We start from the raw sequence: 20,081 nt of genomic DNA on the forward strand, positions 1-20,081 counted from the left end.
TGACTATCTCAGGAAATTGTGTTTATGGGCTGTTTAAAAAATTTAAAACATATAATGGTATTAGCTTGTCATTGCTGCGCTAGTTTTGGACACAATTGTCTTGGGCAATAAAATAAAACGTAGATAGAGAGTGAGAGAAAGAGAAAAATGAAATATGATCTTTAATATTTAACATTAAGCATTAAGCCATATTCAAACAGATATCAGTCTTTTATAATTCTCAGTAGTGATTTTTAAAGAATAGCGTAACAACTCTATATTTGATACATTAGGTATGTAAGGCCTTTTATATTAATATCATAAATAAAAGTAACAGGATGCCTGTCTTGTATAGTACACTTGTACCCAGAAGATGATTAAAGTCCCTCCAGAGATTATGAAGCCATACGATAGAATAACCAATGAGAGGCCAGCATAAATTTTACCATTGGTATGTACTGGCCTCTCATTGGCTATTCTATCGTATGACGTCATAATATCTGGAAAGACTTTAATCATCTTCTAGTACCCAACGTTTTATAAATGCATGATCTTATTAGTTGGCTCAATAACTTGGGAACTTTTTATTTGGTTCATAATTTGGAATGTGTCTTATCCCTTTAGATCCCTGAAATTTATAATCAAAAATCCGCTAAAATGAAGAACCAATTAATTTACTAAAGACCGTAATTATAGAATTGATGTGCTACCTAAAAAAACAAATCTCAAAATTAATTCATAAAAATGAATAGATATAATTTATACCTATTTATTTATTTCTTGATGCGGTATATCATAGCTTATAGAAACTTTTCTTTAAATTAAACTTTTCAATCTTTAAGATGCGTAGCTACTCTAAAATTAGGTCATGTCCATATGTCCGTCACGCCGTAAGAGTTAGTTAATTAAGTTGAATATTTTTGACTATGAACTTGTTTTCAATAGTTTCCAGTTTGGCTTCAAAACCGATTAATAGCCGCTGGATTAGAACAGTTTTTTTAGACATACTAAAAAATCATGTATAACATTTTAATACAGACAATTTTCCATGAATATTAAATAAAAATCATATAGCTAATATCAGTTTTGTTATCTCTTGCAGATTAGTAATGCTGCGCTTCTTATAGACATTTTTGTTCTAGTAATATTATACAATTTATTTATTAACAAATTAAATTGGTTTTTAGTAAATTCATAATATTTAAATAAAATGAAATTTAAATAGTTATGAAATATTTATTCATTTGTGAAGCTTCTCTATTATTGACTGTCTGTCGGTTAATCGATTATGTAAAAAAAGCATTGTTTTATAATTCACTTTGTCCGTTTGTCAATTCTTCATTTTTTAAGCTTCGCAACTTGGTTTAGATGTTGTCATCCTTGTTTCAACTTATTATTTACTAACAAATTAAATTAAGTTCAATTAATTCATAATATTTCTTGTTATCAAATTTTAATTTTAATTAATCATGATTTTTAAAATTTTCTTTAATGACTCAATTTTATAATTTTTTCTCAATCAATTTAATTATTTTACTATTTATCTTATTAAATTAATGTTAAAAATATCTAACTGTCTATCAATATATCTGTCTGTCTGTCTTTTTATGTATCTATTTTTTATCTGTTTGTTTGTCTGTCTATCTATATATCTTTAATCTATCTAGTTAGTGTTTCTATCTACCCTTTTATCTATCTATCTATCTATCTAGGAGAAGTGTACGCTCTAGTGTCCGGTCAAGCAAGCGGGTCATAGGTTTCAGAACTTCTGGTAGGGACTGGAACAGAGCTGTGAGGGAGGCTGCCAGCAGACCTGCAGAAAATAAAGGTATCCCTTTTTTTTAATATATCTTTATTTATTTTATTCTAGCGGCTACCTCCCAAATGGCTACTAGGGAACTTGAAGGAAGGGGGGGGGGGGAAAGAAAAGAAAAAAATATTATTTGATTTTGTGTGGGGGGGGGGGGGTCCTTTGTTATGGAATATTTCTCTTGGGATGGTGATGGTAACTTTACCAAAAATAGTTTCAAACCTACCCTAGACCTATTAATTTTTTTATTGTAAAGGAGAAACATATCAGATCATAAATTAGTGAGTTTATTTGGTACACACAAACAGACAGACAAACATGTTTATCAATCTTCTGCTAATGACAACTGTCACTAACATGTCTATCTATCAATTATAATCAGTCTAGGTTTCAGGTATTTTGTTACAGACAACCAAACAAACATCCTATTTCCATCATTTATTATTTTAAATTTAGATGATGAGTTATATGAATCCATCTATGAAGTGATAAATCCGCGAAACGGCGACATAACATGCAATAACAACAACAAAAACTCCAAAATTGAAGACGACTTTAATGCTGTGAGAATGTCGTTGTCCCATATGAGAATGTCGTCTCCTCACGCAACCTCGAGTAATATTAATGGTGCAGCTGTGGGAAGTAGTACCTCTACAATGGCGGATGATTTAAACAGGCAAATTTAGCAAAGCATAATTTTTCATAGCGCTGTCTTTTTATAACTAAGTTAGATCGTACTTAGAATGACAAATAGTCACAAAAAAAGAACCTAAGCAGTATCTACACAGTTTTCAATATGAAGTCGGCAGTACACACTACTAGCAGTGAAACAATACAATGTATGTTGTCAAATGTACGGCTTTTCTATGTGAGTTATTATCCTTTTGCTAGTTTATACAATACTAACAGATACACCCTTAGAGGCCTCTAGGGGCACTTAGGGTGGGTTGGGAAGTCGACCCCTCACCCATTTAAAATTTTAGGTTGAAAAAGAATTTTTTTTTTAAAATGTGGTTTTGGGGAGGAGTGGTACCATCCCTAAAATAGTTTTAAATCTTCCAGAACCTATGATCAGTTACATTGTAAAGGAGAACCATATCGGTTCAAGTAGTCAGCAAGATCCTTATGTACTATAGACAGACACACATACGAACAGAGAGTCAGATAGACATCCTGTTACTTTTATATAAGGACAACTATAACAATTTTCAACTTTGCTAAAATGTAAACATTAGACACCCCAACACGAACTTGTCCAAGATAGCGGAGGCTGCCAACAAGAAAATGCGCAAACTGAAGACCAACTTCTCCCTGAAGAGCAGGGATATCACTAGAAGTTTGTCCAGGATAAGAAAGACTGGAGGGGGACCTGCCTTCCCCACTGAGGGTTATGTAGTTTCAGGTATGATAGATAATATGTAGCTACAAATGTATAGATAGAAATATATAGAAAAGAAATAATATGTCTAGATCGTCAAACTTATCCCTTAACCTGACATCTTCTCTTTCTAATCAAAATCTGTACATATTTCAAACAATAAAATGGTCGTATTGTTCTTACACTATTATCCTATTGGCTGATTTAAAGAGCGTGTTTTTAGATTATCTCTATTGAAAAAAAGATAGTTTGTCAAAGATATATTCTATATTGACTGTTTGATTAATAGATTCTAGCATAAGAAGGATAAAAAAAAACATCCCAAGACTTATTTTGAAAATAGAACATTTTAAAACCATAATTTTACATATGTGAAACTTTCCTAAAATGAAAAACTAATACTTTTTTATATACTAGGATAGTTTAAATAAACACAGGTCAAAAGTTGCACATTTTTCAAATGAATGCACTTCACATGTTTTTAAACATTTGAAGAAAAAAAACAATATAAACAAAAAAGCATAATATTTGCAATAACCTTTTTTGCCAGGAATCTAAAGGGATAAGCCGCAATGGCTGATAAAATATGTAAATTCCCAATGATTATACATAATATTACTCCTTTAATAAATTAAAATTGGTGGTTGAACGGTTGGACGCTAAATTTAATAAAGTCCTCAAAGTTGTTAAGCCAAGGAATAAGAAAACGTTATTATAAAACTTTGGGGACTAGTGTAATAAACGTCCTCTCCCTCCCTGTATATTTGCACTAACCTTTATTTGCAGAGATTAGCCACTCACACAAAAGGTATTTTTGTTCCTTTCTAAAGTGAAGATAAATAGGTGCAAGCATGGATTAAAAATGCGCCAACATTTTTTTAAGGCGGTTTCTATGAATAGTGTTGGTGTACTAAATCACAGTGAACTAAGACAGTTACTTTCAAAATAATTGAACACCAAAACATGATTTCTATACAAATATCGTGCAATCAAAATTTTAGTTGTCTAAAGTGCGTTTGAACATATAATGCACCAAAGTAATATCTCTTGGCGTATCACATCATTATAGGCTGGAAAGATCTAATTGTTATAGGTTCAATCAGAAAATTTACCCATGAAATCAAAGTTAATAAGTTAATGCTAACTTATACTTAATCCATAAACATCTAGCTACTCAAGTTAAAATAATGGACTTCAGGAATCACCTTTTTCCGGGAGATGGAGGGGACATTGGGATGGTTAATAAACTAGTCCCCAAAGTCTTGTTCGTTGTCTGAACGTTTTCTTATTTGTTGGCTTTACAACCTTGTAATTGAATTTTGATTGGTTGGTTCATTTAAGTGAGTGTCTAAACGTATCAACAACTAAATTTAATCTATAGATGGGGTAATTTTGTGTATCATCATTGGGAATGTACATCAATTTATCGGCCATTGTCTTATCCCTTTAGATCCCTGTCCTTTCCCTCTGTTTAATGTTCGCACAATAGCAAAATTTAATTCCTATGCACAATATTTTTATATTCCTTACAAAACAACCAAAAAGATATTAATATTTTAGCTATAAATAAAAATTATAGCTTAAAACCTGCCTTAAAATTAATATATTATTAGAAATTTATCTAGTTATATCTGAGATATTAAAGGACGTAGCTACTGTATTAAATAAAACTATAGCGGCTACGCCCCTAGAGGGCTCAAGGGGTACTTAATATGTGGGAGATGGGGGTTTAAGTCTCACCCTACCCATTTTAAGTTTTTTTTTTAAATAAAAAAAATTGGGGGAGAGCCTAGAGGGGTAATTTTTTTCTATGAGCGATTACTCTTGGGAGAGTGTTGGTACCCTCCCCTAAAATAGATATAAACCTTTTCTAAACCTATAAAAGCTACATAGTAAAGAAGATCCATATCAGTTCAGCGGTTAGTGAGATCTTCGGTACAGACAGACAAACATCTTATTACTTTTTTTTTAAGCATTGCTTCATAGTAAAAACTGTAAATATTTTGATCTAGTGAACTTTTGACTTCTTGTTATACTGTATATACAAAGTTAAACCCTTTCTCTTTGATAATCTCTTTCTATCCATCTATCTATCTATCTGTCCATCTATCTATCCATCTAACTATCCATCTATTTATCTTCTTGTTATACTGTATATACAAAGTTAAACCCTTTCTCTCTTTGATAATCCTTTTCTATCTATCTATCTATCTTTTTTTCTATGTCTATTTTTCTATTTTTTCTTCTATTGTTGTATCTTATATTAATATATATTCTTCTTTTAAAATACAATTAAAATTAAAATATTTTTTTTCAAACTAATCTATCTAACTTTACTTTTTTCATTTTGAATCATTAATCTCTTTTCTTTTCTCTTTCTTCCTCTCTCAGACTCCCTCTCGTTTTCTCTAGCTGTCCTTTTCAATATATTTTGCACTCTTTTATCTCCTTCTATTTCTCTCTTTTTCGTTCTTTTTATCTTATATTCAAAATATACCTTGCTTGTTTTATATCTTAGAAGTTAAACTTAGAATTACTCATTTATTGATAATACTTAAAAAAAGTAACTGGATGTCTATCTGTTTGTTTGTAGCGAATGATCTAATTGAACCCAGTAAAAGTGTCTGACTATGACGTCAGAAAAAATTAACAATTAATCAATGAGAGACCGCTATATATTTTACCATTGGTCAATTACAGTGAATACTGGCTTCTCATTGGTTAATTGTTATTTTTTTCTGACGTCATAGTTCGACACTTTTACGAGGTTCGATCTAATTTTACAATTTTTCTTTTTAAAATGAAATTAAAAATTGGAGGTGGTCGACTCCCACCCCCGCACAAAAAAATCACCACCCCCCCCCCCCCCAAAAAAAAAAAATTATCTTTCTTTTTAAATCTAAGATATAAAAAAAGGTTAGTCTAAATTTAATTGGTTGGTTCATAAAATTTAGTATGGAAAGTTTCGACCACTGATTGTAATCTACAGAAGGTATTTTTGTATATCATCATTGGAGATTTATCAATTTATCGGCCATTGTCTTATCCCTTTAGATCCCTCCTTATTTACATAAATATTGTAGCAAATATTTAGATGTTTTTAGGCTTTGCATTGTCTTTTCTAGTTTTAAATATTTTGGTATTAAAGATGGTTCTAAAATGGTTCTAAAATATAATAACATCAAAGAAATAGAGTTCTACAGTTTAAATCTCTATTGTAACATTTTAGTATTTATTGACTAAAAAACCGCTTCTAAATTTCTCAAGAATTTCAAAATATTTTAATTAGATTTTTTTGCTATTAAATGTTGATAGAATTGGAGTTTATATGAAGATACAATATATTTCTTTTTAATTGCAAATTGTGTGTTTTTAAAAAAGGAATTTAGACAGGTTTAAGTTTATATTTCATAAGATTTATGTTTATAAAACTTTTAATGGATTGTTAAAGAAGGATTATTCAAGTCATATCTTTGATGACATTTATAAAATGTTTTTTTTCTCATTTTGGTAAAAACACTAATAAAATTAATAAAGTGTATTAGGTAGGTAAGAATCAATGATAATTATTTTTAAAAACAGACAAACAACTTATGTACCTATTGTTTAATCAAATGATTTTTTTTTGTGAAAAAAATTGCCTTAGATTATACAAATCTTAATTATATTTTTTATCTACAATGTTGTTTATTTCCTAACTTTTAAGAAACCTTATTTCTATCCATGCTAAGAATTGGTTGAAATTCATATTTTTGAGATATTTAGTAGCATTTTAAACCTTTCATTGTTAACATTGATCTTCCAATTTTTTGTGATTTAGAAATTTTCAAGATTTTTTTACAAAGAAATTTTGTGACGTTAAATTTGTTAGTGAAATAGCATTTGTGTAAAAATTGTAGAAAGTAACTTACGACAATATCCTTAATTTCAGTCCCCAAAGTTTTATAATAACGTTTTCTTATTCGTTGGCTTAAAAAATTTGGAGGCAACTATTGAATTTTATTGGTTGGTTGATTTAGATGAGTGTTCAAACGTTTTAACTACCAATTTAATCTATGGAGGGGGTAATTTTGTGTATCATCATTGGAGATGTACATTAAATTTATAGAGCATTATCTTATCCCTATTTATCCCTGTTATAGTAGTTATTTTCATTAACATCAATCTTTTACAGGTTCAAATAGAAAAGCTCGAAGAAGACCATCAATACACAAAAGTATTGGTTTAGAAGATGATAAAATGTTTTATATCACCCTCACCATTGAAGAAGAGGGGGCTAAACCTATAAATATTCATACAGTAGGTAAGATATTTTCTTTTTAACTAAAAAGCCCTAGGAATTTTAAGAAGTATCTTAATTTACTATAAGCCTACAAATTCCCTATAACCATTGAAGAAGAGGGAGCTAAACCTATAAATATTCATACAGTAGGTAAAATATTTTATCTTTTTACTAAAAGCCCTAGGAAGTTTAAGAAGTAAATTAATTTACTATAAGCCTACAACTTGTTATAATTCACTATAACCATTGAAGAAGAGGGGCTAAACCTATAAATATTCATACAGTAGGTAAAATATTTTATCTTTTTACTAAAAGCCCTAGGAAGTTTAAGAAGTAAATTAATTTACTATAAGCCTACAACTTGTTATAATTCACTATAACCATTGAAGAGGAGGGGGCTAAACCTATAAATATTCATACAGTAGGTAAGATATTATATTTATTTACTAAAAGCCATAGAAATTGATATAATAAAATTAAAAGGCTTAATTTACTATAAGCCTTCAAGTTGTACATTACAAGTTCTATTTAGTCAATTAATTTCAATTGAAATTGCCGAAAATTAATTTTATGTAACTATTGGAAGTGGGTAAGAAGGGAAGAAATAAGGGAAGGTGATTGTAAAGAAATTTTCACTTAAAATTGTTTGTCAGGAACACATTCCCTATTCCCTGACAAAAAGCTTCTTCTTATGTTCTCTATCCCAATTTAAAAATTTATTAATTTTCATAAGAAACTTACTATTAGCCTATAAATTGTTATAATTCCACATTAAACTGTTATATAATATATTCATTAAAAAAGGCCAAATATTAATTTCTAATAATTTAGATACAGAGAGATCTGGAGCCGACAGTGATAGAGATTCGTCGACTTATAGCCAGGTACTTGTCCAAAAATTTCATTTAGTCGACTCAACTTTCAACTTATGTCCAAAAATTCAGTTAAAGATTAAAATCTCTAATTTAATAGATGTATTTGGTATCTAAATCATGATATCTAATTATTTTCTATCTTTCTAGATGTCCTCAGACAGTGGGTACCTTAACTCAAGCACTGACAGACAAACGCCAAGTCGTAGAAAATCTTCAAGAAATTATTCTGTTGTACGGCCTGCCGTACCTCCACCCGCCCCTCCGGTTGTCTCCCCCACCTCCACTTCATCCTCTTCCCCCTACCCCCATCTATTAAATCCCCATGCACATAACGAAGGGGTGTCAAGGTATGTTCTTGTTGATAAACAGATTTTGAAATTTGAAAACAATACTTATCATTACCTTTATGGCTTAGAAACCGATTAATATCCGCTGGATAAGAACCAGTTCACAGTCATAAGGAAAACCATGCATACTATCGTATTATGAAAAATTTTCATGAATATTAAAATAAAAATCATAAAACCATAACACAGGCCTTTTTAACTTTTCAGTTTAATATTCGTGAAAAGCTATCTACATGTCTGTCTGTCTTTATATCTGTCTGTCTGTTTAACTTTCTGTATGAACATTGAGGTTGTTTTTTTGATTGATTGATTGATTAGCCATGGTCTCTTAGGGTTTGGACCTAAGTAGTCATGGAGTAGGCTGAGACACTTTTGTATAGCCACTAGGGCTATCAAGCTTCACGTTCAAGCACATTATGACTTGACCCGCTATCTCATGAGCATGTCATGTCTGTTGGTTTTTCTGTATGTCGGTTTGTACGTCGGTCTGTACGTTTGTTTGTAGTTTGTCTGTATGTCTGTCTGTCTGCACATCTTTCTCTATGATCTTCTGTGTGGTTGTCTATAATTTTGTCTGTCTTTCTGTCTGTTGCTAGTTTGTGATTAAATTTATTAATTTAGGTTACACGAAACAAATGAAGACACAGAAGAAATTAACAATACTTCTACGGGTGCTGTTAGGTAAGCATTTTATTATTTTTTCTTCATGTGATTCTAGATATAAGCCAGGAACAGAGTATAACTTCCTCCCCCCTTTTTCATTTACTCTAATAAAAAGATACTCGCAGCGGGCTAAAATAGCAATTCCCCCCTTGAAAAAATGACCCACTCTCCTACTGGATGAAATAACTGCTCAATAATTGTTTTCCATGTTAGCAACCTGAATTGACGACACTTTTTTCCCTTGTCATAATATCCACGTATATTCTATCAATATCCATTAAGCCAAAGGTCTTAAAGGATAAGACAATGGGCAATTAATTGATGCACACTTCCAACTATGGAAAACAATATTACACTTTCTGGAGAAAAGGATTGATGAAAAAGATTATATACTACTAGATTGAACCAACCAATCAATATTCAATAAAAGTCCAGTGAAACAATTATTCATTTCTTTGTATAGGTTTAAACTTGGATCGGTTGACCGGTTGAGCGAGAGTAGCGGGTCCTCGGGACGTTATCACAGTTCCACACATTCGCTAGCTAGCTCTACCAGCCATGGGTTAGTATCTTTATCTTTATTGCTTTCTATCTAACTATGATTCTATCTATATCTTTATCCACATATCTATTTATCATTTTAGGTATATATCTATCGGTATTTACATTTTTAAAAAATTGAAAAACAGTCAAAAAGGGTTGAATCTCTAAAGATCAAATTACAACATGAATGATATTTCCAGGTTAGCTTCGAAACCGATTAATATCCGCTGGATTAGAACTGGTTCTTAGCCACACTAAAAAATTAATATATAGCATTGTATAACATACATTTTCCACACATAAAAATCTTAAAACTGGTATTATCTTATAATGTTTCATAATAATATCCGCGAAAAGCTGTCTATAATACGATACAATAAATAATTATTATGGCATATTCATGAATCATTATTAGAATGCATATATGCATTAAAATTATAATTAACATAACTAAAAAAAACAAAGGAAAATTTAATTGAATCTATTTTGAATAAATAAACCTTTTCACATATTTGGGCATAGAAAATGCACTTAAAAAATAAAAGAAGTGACTATAAAACAGCAAGTTTTTCTTTAAATAAGCAATTTTTAAAAAAGTTTTATTTTAAGAGTAGGCTTAAATCGCGTCATTCTAAAGACAATAAAAAAGTAAATACTTTGCTTGGAGGAATGTTAAAATTAATTGGTTTTAAAATTTTACAAGAACATCAAATAAGTCGATAAAGAATAGGACGGGCTAAAAAACTAGTTTTAATCTTATGATTGTACATTTTTATATCCGTAGAAAGCTGGATATAATACGATGCTAGACATAGTTTTTTCGTATGGATGAGAACCGGTTCCTATCCACCGGATTCGAATGAATACAAGAAAACTAAATAAACTGTTTTTAAATTAATACTTAATAAATCTCCAAATCTTGTTAGCTAGAGTAATTTTTCGACTTGACATATGGACGGCCATAATGACGTAATCTAATCAAAGAGTAGTTTTACCTGGGATCTATAGGGATAAGACAATAGCCAATATATAGATGTAAATCCCCAATGATAATACACAAAATTACCACTTCCATAGATCGCAACTAGTGCTTTAAACGTTTGGACACTCAACTTAATTAACAAACCAATCAAAGTTCAATAAAAGTCCCCTAAGTTTTTAAGCCAACTAATTCCCTACCTAAGTATTTATTTAAAAATTGCTGTATTGTATTAACTTCTTAAAGAAAGGAAGGTCCTGGTTTGTTTTCTAAATAATTTTATTAGGTGAAATCATCAACAGGGCCGTATTATTTTATTTCCAGTATGGCTTCAAACCGATTAATGTCCGCTGGATTAGAACCGGATCTAAGCCTTACTGAAATATCATGTATAGTATCCTATTTTACAATTTTAGCAGAAGATATACCTTAAATAAACGCACAGATTACATCTTTTTTTAGGATTTATAAATAAATATTAATGGAGAAAAACTACGATTATAATAGTTATTTATCGCATCGTATTATAGCTTTCCGCGGATATTGAAATGAAATATCATATCATGAAATCACAGGCTAACCAAACTGGTATAATTTTCATGATTTTTAGTTTGATATTCGTGAAAATTGTCTATAATACACGATTTTTCAGTATGACTGAGAACGGGCTCTAATCGAGCTATAATGGAAAGATTATATAATACGACTTTGATATTAAGATTCAAGATGTGCAGGCTAGATATAACTTTCAGGGATAGGACATTGGAAGATATTTTGGGTCTAACAATAACTGTTTGTTGTGGGTTTTTAAGATATATTGGACATTGGACTGTAAATAAAAATGGTTCCCCATGTTTTACAAATAAGTTCACTCTTTTTTTTGGGTTTCAGCCATTTTGTTAAATCTTAGTTTGGTTGTACAAACCAAGATATATCCAATTTTTTTCCACCAACAATTTTATGGTAAATCTGTTATTGTATTTTGGGGTGTACCATAGGCGTCCAAGGGGGGGGGTAATGGGGTGATTACCCCCCCCCCATTCAAAATTTACCCCTACCCTGGGGGTGCCGTAAGCACCCCCAACCATTTAGGAGGTGGTATTTACCCCCCCCCCAAACAATTTTGGGGGGGGTAAATACCCCCCCCCAGAAATAAAAAATCTCTAATAAAAAAAATTTCTGCGCGCTTCGCGCGCATTTTTAATACTAAATATTTAATAAAATTTAAATTACCCCCCCCAAAAATTTTACCCCGGGGGTAAATTTTGGGGGGGGTAAACTAAATTTACCCCTGCCAACAGATTTCAGGGGGGGTAATTACCCCCCCCAAGCAAATTTTACCCCCGGGGTAAAAATTTTGGGGGGGGTAAAAAAAATTTACGGCGCGCTTTGCGTGCCATTTTACCCCCCCCCCCCAAACACGAATTACCCCCCCCCCTAAAAAATTTTGGATCTACTGCAGTTCACGGTAAAATATTGCTGGTAACGAATATTGCTAAAAATTTATGAATTTTAAAGGCTGCCAGCTGCCAAACGGCTGAACGTGCAGATCATACCCGCACACTATTTTAAGTGGCATAAGGAGGCCTACAAATAATCTGGAATAGCCAAGATCCAATGATGCACAGGGAAAGCTTCACTGAAGAAAAACCGTGTAAAATAGGTCTTTTTCGCGCACTTCTCTGCACTGCAAGATAATTATGCATTATTGATTTATGGTTATTCCAGATTATTTTTAGGCCTTTTTATGCCGCTTAAAACTATGTGCGGGCATGATCTGTACGTTCAGCCGTTTGGCAGCTAGCAGCCTTTAAAATTCATGATTTTTTAGCAATATTCGTTACCAGCAATATTTTACCGTGAACTGCAGTAGATCCAAAATTTTTACCCCCCCCCCCCAAAAAAAAAAAATAAAAAGCTTGGACGCCCCTGGGGTGTACATCAATTTATTTTCCATTGTGTTATTCCTGAAGATCCCTAAAAAATTATACTAGTTTCAAAGACAAAATTAGACAGTTGGATGATAAGAACAGTAGCTTGAAAAGAAAATATACTGTGATGCTTTGAAAACTAGAGACCTTTTTTGATTTTAGATAGTTTTAAAATAAAATCATATTAAAAGTTTTTGGCGGAAAATAAAATGAAAAATTGTGAGATTCGTATTATAGCCAGTTTTACAAGAATATTAAAACAAAAATCTTGAAATTAAAAAAAAATACAGACAAACAAACGGACAAATCGATTTAACGATTACGTACACCAAGTGATCTCATTAAGCCGACAAGTAAAGAATGATTACCCCAAAGACAGATGGACGGACAAGTAAAAAGGATGGACATATACAATTCTTCTCACAAAAAAATGTAAAAAGAAAAAGTTTATTTAAAAACTGACTAAAAATAATTGTATAAAAGATAGACTGTGACATCTTTATTGTTTAGGGTGTTCAAATAAAACAGTCAAATAATCATTATTTAAGCATTAACACAAACTAAAAACTATGACTCGGCAGCCGCGCGTCAGCTGCCTGTAAGCCCCAGCCGGAAAATCAACCCTTTACAATATTAAAAATCAGCTTAAAGTCTAGACATCAACCAAATATGGCAATTCCTGTTGAGGTTTTGTATAAATCCCAATTGTTTGAAGTTAAACAATCGAATAAAATTTCACTATTATATTCTTTGAATAAATAAAATGCGATGTGTCGCCATAATGGATAAAGAATATAAGTGGATATATTGACAAGGGGGGGGGGGATTTGTCTTCAATTTAGCTGGTTAACATGGGTTTCATTTATTGGTCAGTTTGTTCATCCAGTAGGAGGGAAGATGATGTGGTAAAGGGGGTTAATGGGGGATATCGTTACCTTAGCCAGTTGCGAGCATCAGTTTATCAGAGTACATAAAAATCTGGTGCAACATCCAAGTAATAATATATCGGTTGTCGCCATTTTTGGTGATTCAAGCTTTCTAAAAAATAATACTTTTAAATATTTTAAAAAGGACATTTATGTCCATAAGTAGGAAAGTAGCGCAGCAATGACACAATGATGTTTGTTTTGCTCAGGATTTTGGACTTTTAATAACACTAGTTGTTTTTATCGTTGGCCTTAAAACTTTTAGTATTTTTTTTTAATTTGAATGTTTGGAGTGTCCAAACATTTCAGCCAATAATTCTACAGAAGGGATAATTTTATTTATTATCATTGGGAATATTATTCCTGGTTTTCTCAAATGTTGATTATTCTCATATTCTTGGAATGCTCTGGTATATTAGCTGATGAAATAATCTTCTACTAATTCTTATGTATAAATATGACCTTTAATGGATAAAGAAAAAAGGTTTGTAGATTAGTAAACAGTTATTATATAAGATAGACCTTATTTCTTGTAATAATTATATTAATATTAAGTGAAACTTTGATTTAATTTATGCCTTATTGTTTAAGTAAAAACATTTTAATTACATGTTTTACAATTGTAATTGTATGAGAACTGAATTTTTAGCTGTTATTCAATTTACTATTTCAAGTAAAATATGAAAATAAAACAGTTCTAAAGTAGGAAGGAAGGAAACAATGGGCAGTTTATTACACTAGTCCCCAAAGTTTTATAGTAAAGGTTTCTTATTCGTTTGTTTAAAAACTTTGGAGACTTTAATTGTAATTTATTGGTTGTTTAATTAAGTTATGTGTCCAAACGTTTCAACCATTAATTGTAATTTACAGAAGAGGTAACTTTATACCATCATAGGAGATGTGCATCAATTTATCGGCCATTGTCTTATCCCTTTATAACCTTAAAGAAAGCTAGACTAACCAAAATCTTGTTCTCAGTTATTTTAATTGAAAATATATCTGTTTGTCCATCCATCAAGCTGGTAAAAAGAAAAAGTTAAATTGTTAATTACCACCGAGCTATGATGCTTAATAGAGGTAACATAGAGAGTAATAAATATAGCATATACAAAAATATATAGAAAGGGGAAAATTTGTAGTTACTTAGGTTGCTAATACGAACCTCCTTTATTGGTCAGTTCGATCATCTAGTAGAAGGACAGGGGATAGAGAAAATTGGCTGGTTGGGGGATATAGTTAATTTAGCCAACTGCGAGCATCACTTTATAAGACTAAATGAAACTGCAGGAATCTTAAGGATAAGACAGTGAATGATAAATTGTTGTACATACACCTCCAATTATGATAAGCAAAATTACCCCTTCTGTATATAAGAATTTAAAAGTTTGGACACTCATAGTTTAGAACCAACTATTCAAAATTCAATAAAAGTATCCAAAGTATTGGAACCAACGAATAAGATAATTTGGCTACAAAACTTTGGGTACCAGAATAATTTACAGATTTTTGTGTATAATAAAATATTGAAAACGGCTTAAATGTCAGATATAGAATGCTAAAATAAAGCTTAGCAATGGTAAGTTATAAGGTTTTAGAATATTTATACATTCTTGATAGAATCTAAATCTCTGTTTAGTGTATCTGTGTATAGTCCCTTTCGTTACAAGGCCTCTTAAGGGGCGTTTAGTCGTATTTTCAGAGCCCCGCGCATAGGCTAGAAATAGAAGAAAAGCTACTGTGAAAATATGACAAAACGTCCCTTAAGAGGCGTTGTCACGAAAGGGACTATACCCGAATATCTTTTTTACAAATCAATGTTGACTCTATGTAAATTTTGTCTAATATAATTAGCATAAAAAGAAGAAAGAAAGTAAGAGTTAATTAACAGGGATCTAAAGGGATAAGATAATGGCCGAAAAATTGACGTACATCCCCAATGATGATACACAAAATTACCCCTTCTGTAGATTACAATTAGTGGTTGAGAACATTTAAATTATCTTCCATTGTCCTATGCCTGATTTATAAGTAGTTTTCAAGACTTTGATAAATGTCACTATGCTTGCATAAGCTAGAGAAGCAGAATAAGAATCTTGAAAAATAAAAAGTATCATGGCATACAAAGTTTTATTTGTCTGTCAGTCTGTACGTCTATCTGTTTTAAACATATCTCTCCATTTTCTGTCTCCCTCTCTCTCACTCTATTATCTTCTACCCATTTATCTATCTATCTATCTATCTATTTATCTATCTATCTATCTATCTATCTATCTATCTATCTATCTATCTATCTATCTATCTATCTATCTATCTATCTATCTATCTATCTATCTATCTATCTATCTATCTATCTATCTATCTATCTATCTATCTATCTATATATATATCTATCTATCTATCTATCTATCTATCTATCTATCTATCTATCTATCTATCTATCTATCTATCTATCTATCTATCTATCTATCTATCTATCTATCTATCTATCTATCTATCTATCTATCTATCTATCTATCTATCTATCTATCTATCTATATATCTATCTATCTATATATCTATCTATCTATCTATCTATCTATCTATTTATCTATCTATTTATCTATCTATCCTAGGAGTGAAGAAGGAGATGGTGACCAAGCTGACTCTATCCTGCTGTGTCAATCACTAAAGGTAAACGAGAAAGTCGCGAAACAAAATCAGCACGTGACTAACCGGACCTATTTTAAACCATGTTAAAGGTATTTTATAAATGCCTAATGTGGGATTATGTGTATATTCATATTTTAACCTAACCTGTCCTGGAAACATATTTTTGGATTTTTCTGAAGATTACAAATTTTTTCAGGAGTTTTATACCGGTTTTTGCTCTGGGGGTGAAGAATCCTCAGAACAATCAAGTATTCAAGACTTAGGAACAGTAACATTTCATTTGTTCTGAAGTTATCTAGAAGTTTTTAAAATTCAGGGAGGGAGGGGACATTAGACTTTAAATTATGCTTGTTGTAACCTAAAGATTTATACGTTAAAATTTAAAATACGTTCTCTTAGTTGATGTCTTCAAAACCTTAGGTACTTCCATTAAATCTTCATTGGTTAATTTAAACTTACACTATTTAAACTTTCCAACCAATAATTCCAATCTACAAAGAAGTAATTTTATTTATTATCATTAAGAAAGTATATCAATTCATATCAAGACACCTGGTTAAAATCATAGCTTTTCTATATTTCATAATTAATGTCTGTTTGTCCGAAACAAATGATTAAAGAGTCTTTGATTTATTAAGCATTGCATTAATGGTTTTTTTCATCCTTTTTTAATGTTTATTTAGACTGAATCATTAGAACTGTAACATTTGATGTCCTTGATATCTTTCTAGATATCTAGCTATCCTTCTATCTTTCTCTCTGTTTGTCTAATTCTACCCATATTTTCTTTAACTAAGTTTCTTTACAAATTCAACTTTTATTATCTAAAATGACTAATATATAGAAATGGATATATAGAATACGTGGATATTGTGTAATATTCTCGCTTACCCTAATAAATTGTATCTCCCAACTGGCTAATCAAACAATACTCTCTATTTCCCCCACCCCTTCTGAATTTACCCCATCCCCTTTTCTGATGACAATATTAATAACCTAAATTGACGACAAAATTTCCCTGTCGCAATATCCACATATTCTATATCCATTTATATAGAGTATATTGTGACCTTAAAGCGTAATTCTATTTGTTTTATCAATACGCATTTCTTAAGGAGTAGGGCTACTCTTTCATCAATTTACATACGTCTATATGTCTTTAAATACAAAGAAGAATTTCAAGAGAAATCCCTCTACTTAAGAGATAAAATATATTTATATTTGTTGCTTAAGATCTTAATTATGGCTTGGTCATTCTTAAAATAAAATAACAACTAACCCTCCCTCTAGATAGGAAATAAAAGAACTAATATGTACCTTTTTAAGTGTTAACAAAAAATATGTTATCTAAGATATTTATAATCTATGAGAGGCTGCGCTCTAATCAATTAGGCGTTCTGTATTAGAAGGGAGTTTGAAAAATAGCCTTAAACCTTCCCTGGACCTATGTAAAGTTTCCTTAATATAATAAACTGATTTTGTTCAGTAGTTATTAAAAATCAAATCTTGAGCTTGAGACCAAAAAATCCTTACTACTTTGTATAATGAGATTAAGAAAAATTTAAAATGAAAACATAAAACACTGATTTTAATTAAGTAATTTTAAAAATCTATAAAATACGGCGTGAATTGTTATTTTTTGTTTTAAGTTTATTTATTTAGTGTAATACAACAGGAAGGGAGGGGACATGGGACTATAAATTACTCTGGAACCCAAAGTTTTATAACCATAATGTCTCATTAGTTGGCTCAAAAACTTTGGGTACTTTTTATAATTGTAATTGTTTTGTTACAAACTAGTGGTGTATAAACTTTTGAACCAATATTTTTAATCTATCTAAGTTTGTTTATAAGCTAAGCTAGTAAGGGAACATTGGACTGTTTATTACACTAGTCCTCAAAGTTTTATAATAATGTTTTTTTCATTCGTTGTCTTAACACCTTTGGGGTCTAATTAAATTTTGATTAGTTGGTTAAATAAGTTGAGTGTCCAAACGATACAACCACTAATTATAATCTACAGAAGAAGTAATATTGTGTATCATCATTGGGGGTATACATCAATTTATCGGCCAATGCCCCCTCCCTCCCTGATATTTGTATAAAAGCTTATAAAAATTGTGTTTACAAAAGATAATCCGCATTTTAGGAGTGAGAAAAAATTCTAGTCGAGTTTTTTAGTCATTTACAGAATATAATAAAAAAACGATACATATTAATGTATTTACAAGGAAGAAGGGGACATTAGCACAACAATAGTCCCCAATGTTTTATGATAACGTTTCCTTATTTGCTGGTTTGAAGGTTCTAAATTAATTTTGATTGATTAGTTCATTAATTTGAGTGTCCAGAAATTTCAATCACAAATTGTAATCTACAGAAGGGGTAATTTTGTGTATCGTCATTGGAAATGTGTATTAATGTATAGGCCATTGTCTTATCCCTTTAGATTCCTGATAAAATCATTGGTGATTTACATCAAATTATCGGCAATTGTCTTATACCTTTAGATTCCTGGGTATTTGACTGGTTATTGCCTTTCGTGATAAATTTGATTTAAAATAGACGTACAGACGTACGATACTGTAGTTATAGAGTAGCTTTGTTCAGGAATGGTGGAGACATTAGACTGTAAAGTATATTGGTACCCAACGTTTTATAATTGATCTATCATTCGTTTGCTTTAAAACTTTAAGTACTTGTATTAAGCACTGTTAAATTAGCAGTGTCCAAACTTTTTAACCAATAATATTAATATATGACAAGGCAAATTTTGTTTATCAACAATTTAAAATCTTTGAGCTTTGATTGATAAATCTTCTATTGACCTGTCCCCTTTACTAATGAACTATGGCTATTCTTAATGAAGCAGTATAAATAAATCAGGGAGGTAGGCATAGTTCAATGGATGATAAATCATCTATCTCTCAAATTTTTAAATACTTTAAAATTTTAGAGAGAAAGAGGGCTGGAAATGGTTGATAAATTGATGTACATCCCCAAATCCAATGATGATACACAAAATTACACATTCAGAAAGTTACAATAAGTGGTTGAAACGTTTTGATACTCAACTTAATAAACCAAATTCAGTGAAAGTCCCCAAAGCTGTCTTACCAACGAATAAGAAAAGGATATTATTGGAAGAAGATTGATTTATCATCCATTGTCTTGTCCCTTATTTCCCTGAGTATTGATAAATATATATAAAGGTGTTAGTTTAATAGTAACTGCATACCGTGACGGGTGTTCACACATTTCAACCAATATCTTTAATCAAGGATAACATAAAACACAGGCTGTTTAGTGTTTATTACAACAGTCCCTTATAGTTTTATAATAACGTTTTCTTAATCGTTGGCTTAACAACTTTGGAGACTTTAATTGAGTTTTGATCGGTTGGTCAATTAAGTTGAGTGTCCCAACGTTTCAACCAGTAATTGTAATCTACAGAATGGGTAATTTTGTGTATCATCATTTGGATATGAATTAAATTATTGGCCAACGACAGAACGATTTTAAATCTTGAACCAAAGCTATTTTTTAGCATGTAGTTTTGTAAAAATATCCCCGTTGTTTAAGGACAAAATTGTATTAAAAATATGTTCAATGTTTTTTAGTTACGTCAAGTTTATTGTTAAAATTACATCAAATTTCTGCATATTTTCAAATTCTTCACATTTTTTCATCAAATAATAATCAAGTTTCTTTACAGTTAT

At 30.8% G+C, this 20,081-nt stretch overlaps 1 protein-coding gene across 1 annotated transcript; it reads left to right on the plus strand.

Moving 5' to 3' along the window:
• The first annotated feature begins 1,678 nt into the window (after window positions 1-1,678).
• On the plus strand, window positions 1,679-16,665 carry LOC145333808 (uncharacterized). The gene is made up of 10 exons (XM_080179048.1): window positions 1,679-1,807; window positions 2,246-2,465; window positions 3,025-3,191; window positions 7,342-7,470; window positions 8,281-8,333; window positions 8,472-8,671; window positions 9,293-9,352; window positions 9,798-9,896; window positions 16,326-16,383; window positions 16,559-16,665. Exons 2-10 carry the CDS (start codon window positions 2,359-2,361, stop codon window positions 16,649-16,651), a joined length of 966 nt encoding a protein of 321 aa, XP_080035174.1. The 5' UTR covers window positions 1,679-1,807; window positions 2,246-2,358; the 3' UTR covers window positions 16,652-16,665.
• The last annotated feature ends 3,416 nt before the right edge of the window (window positions 16,666-20,081 follow it).

Source organism: Acartia tonsa, chromosome 12 (genome assembly GCF_053477335.1).
Source record: "Acartia tonsa isolate MP-2025a chromosome 12, ASM5347733v1, whole genome shotgun sequence".
Classification (NCBI taxonomy): domain Eukaryota; kingdom Metazoa; phylum Arthropoda; class Copepoda; order Calanoida; family Acartiidae; genus Acartia; species Acartia tonsa.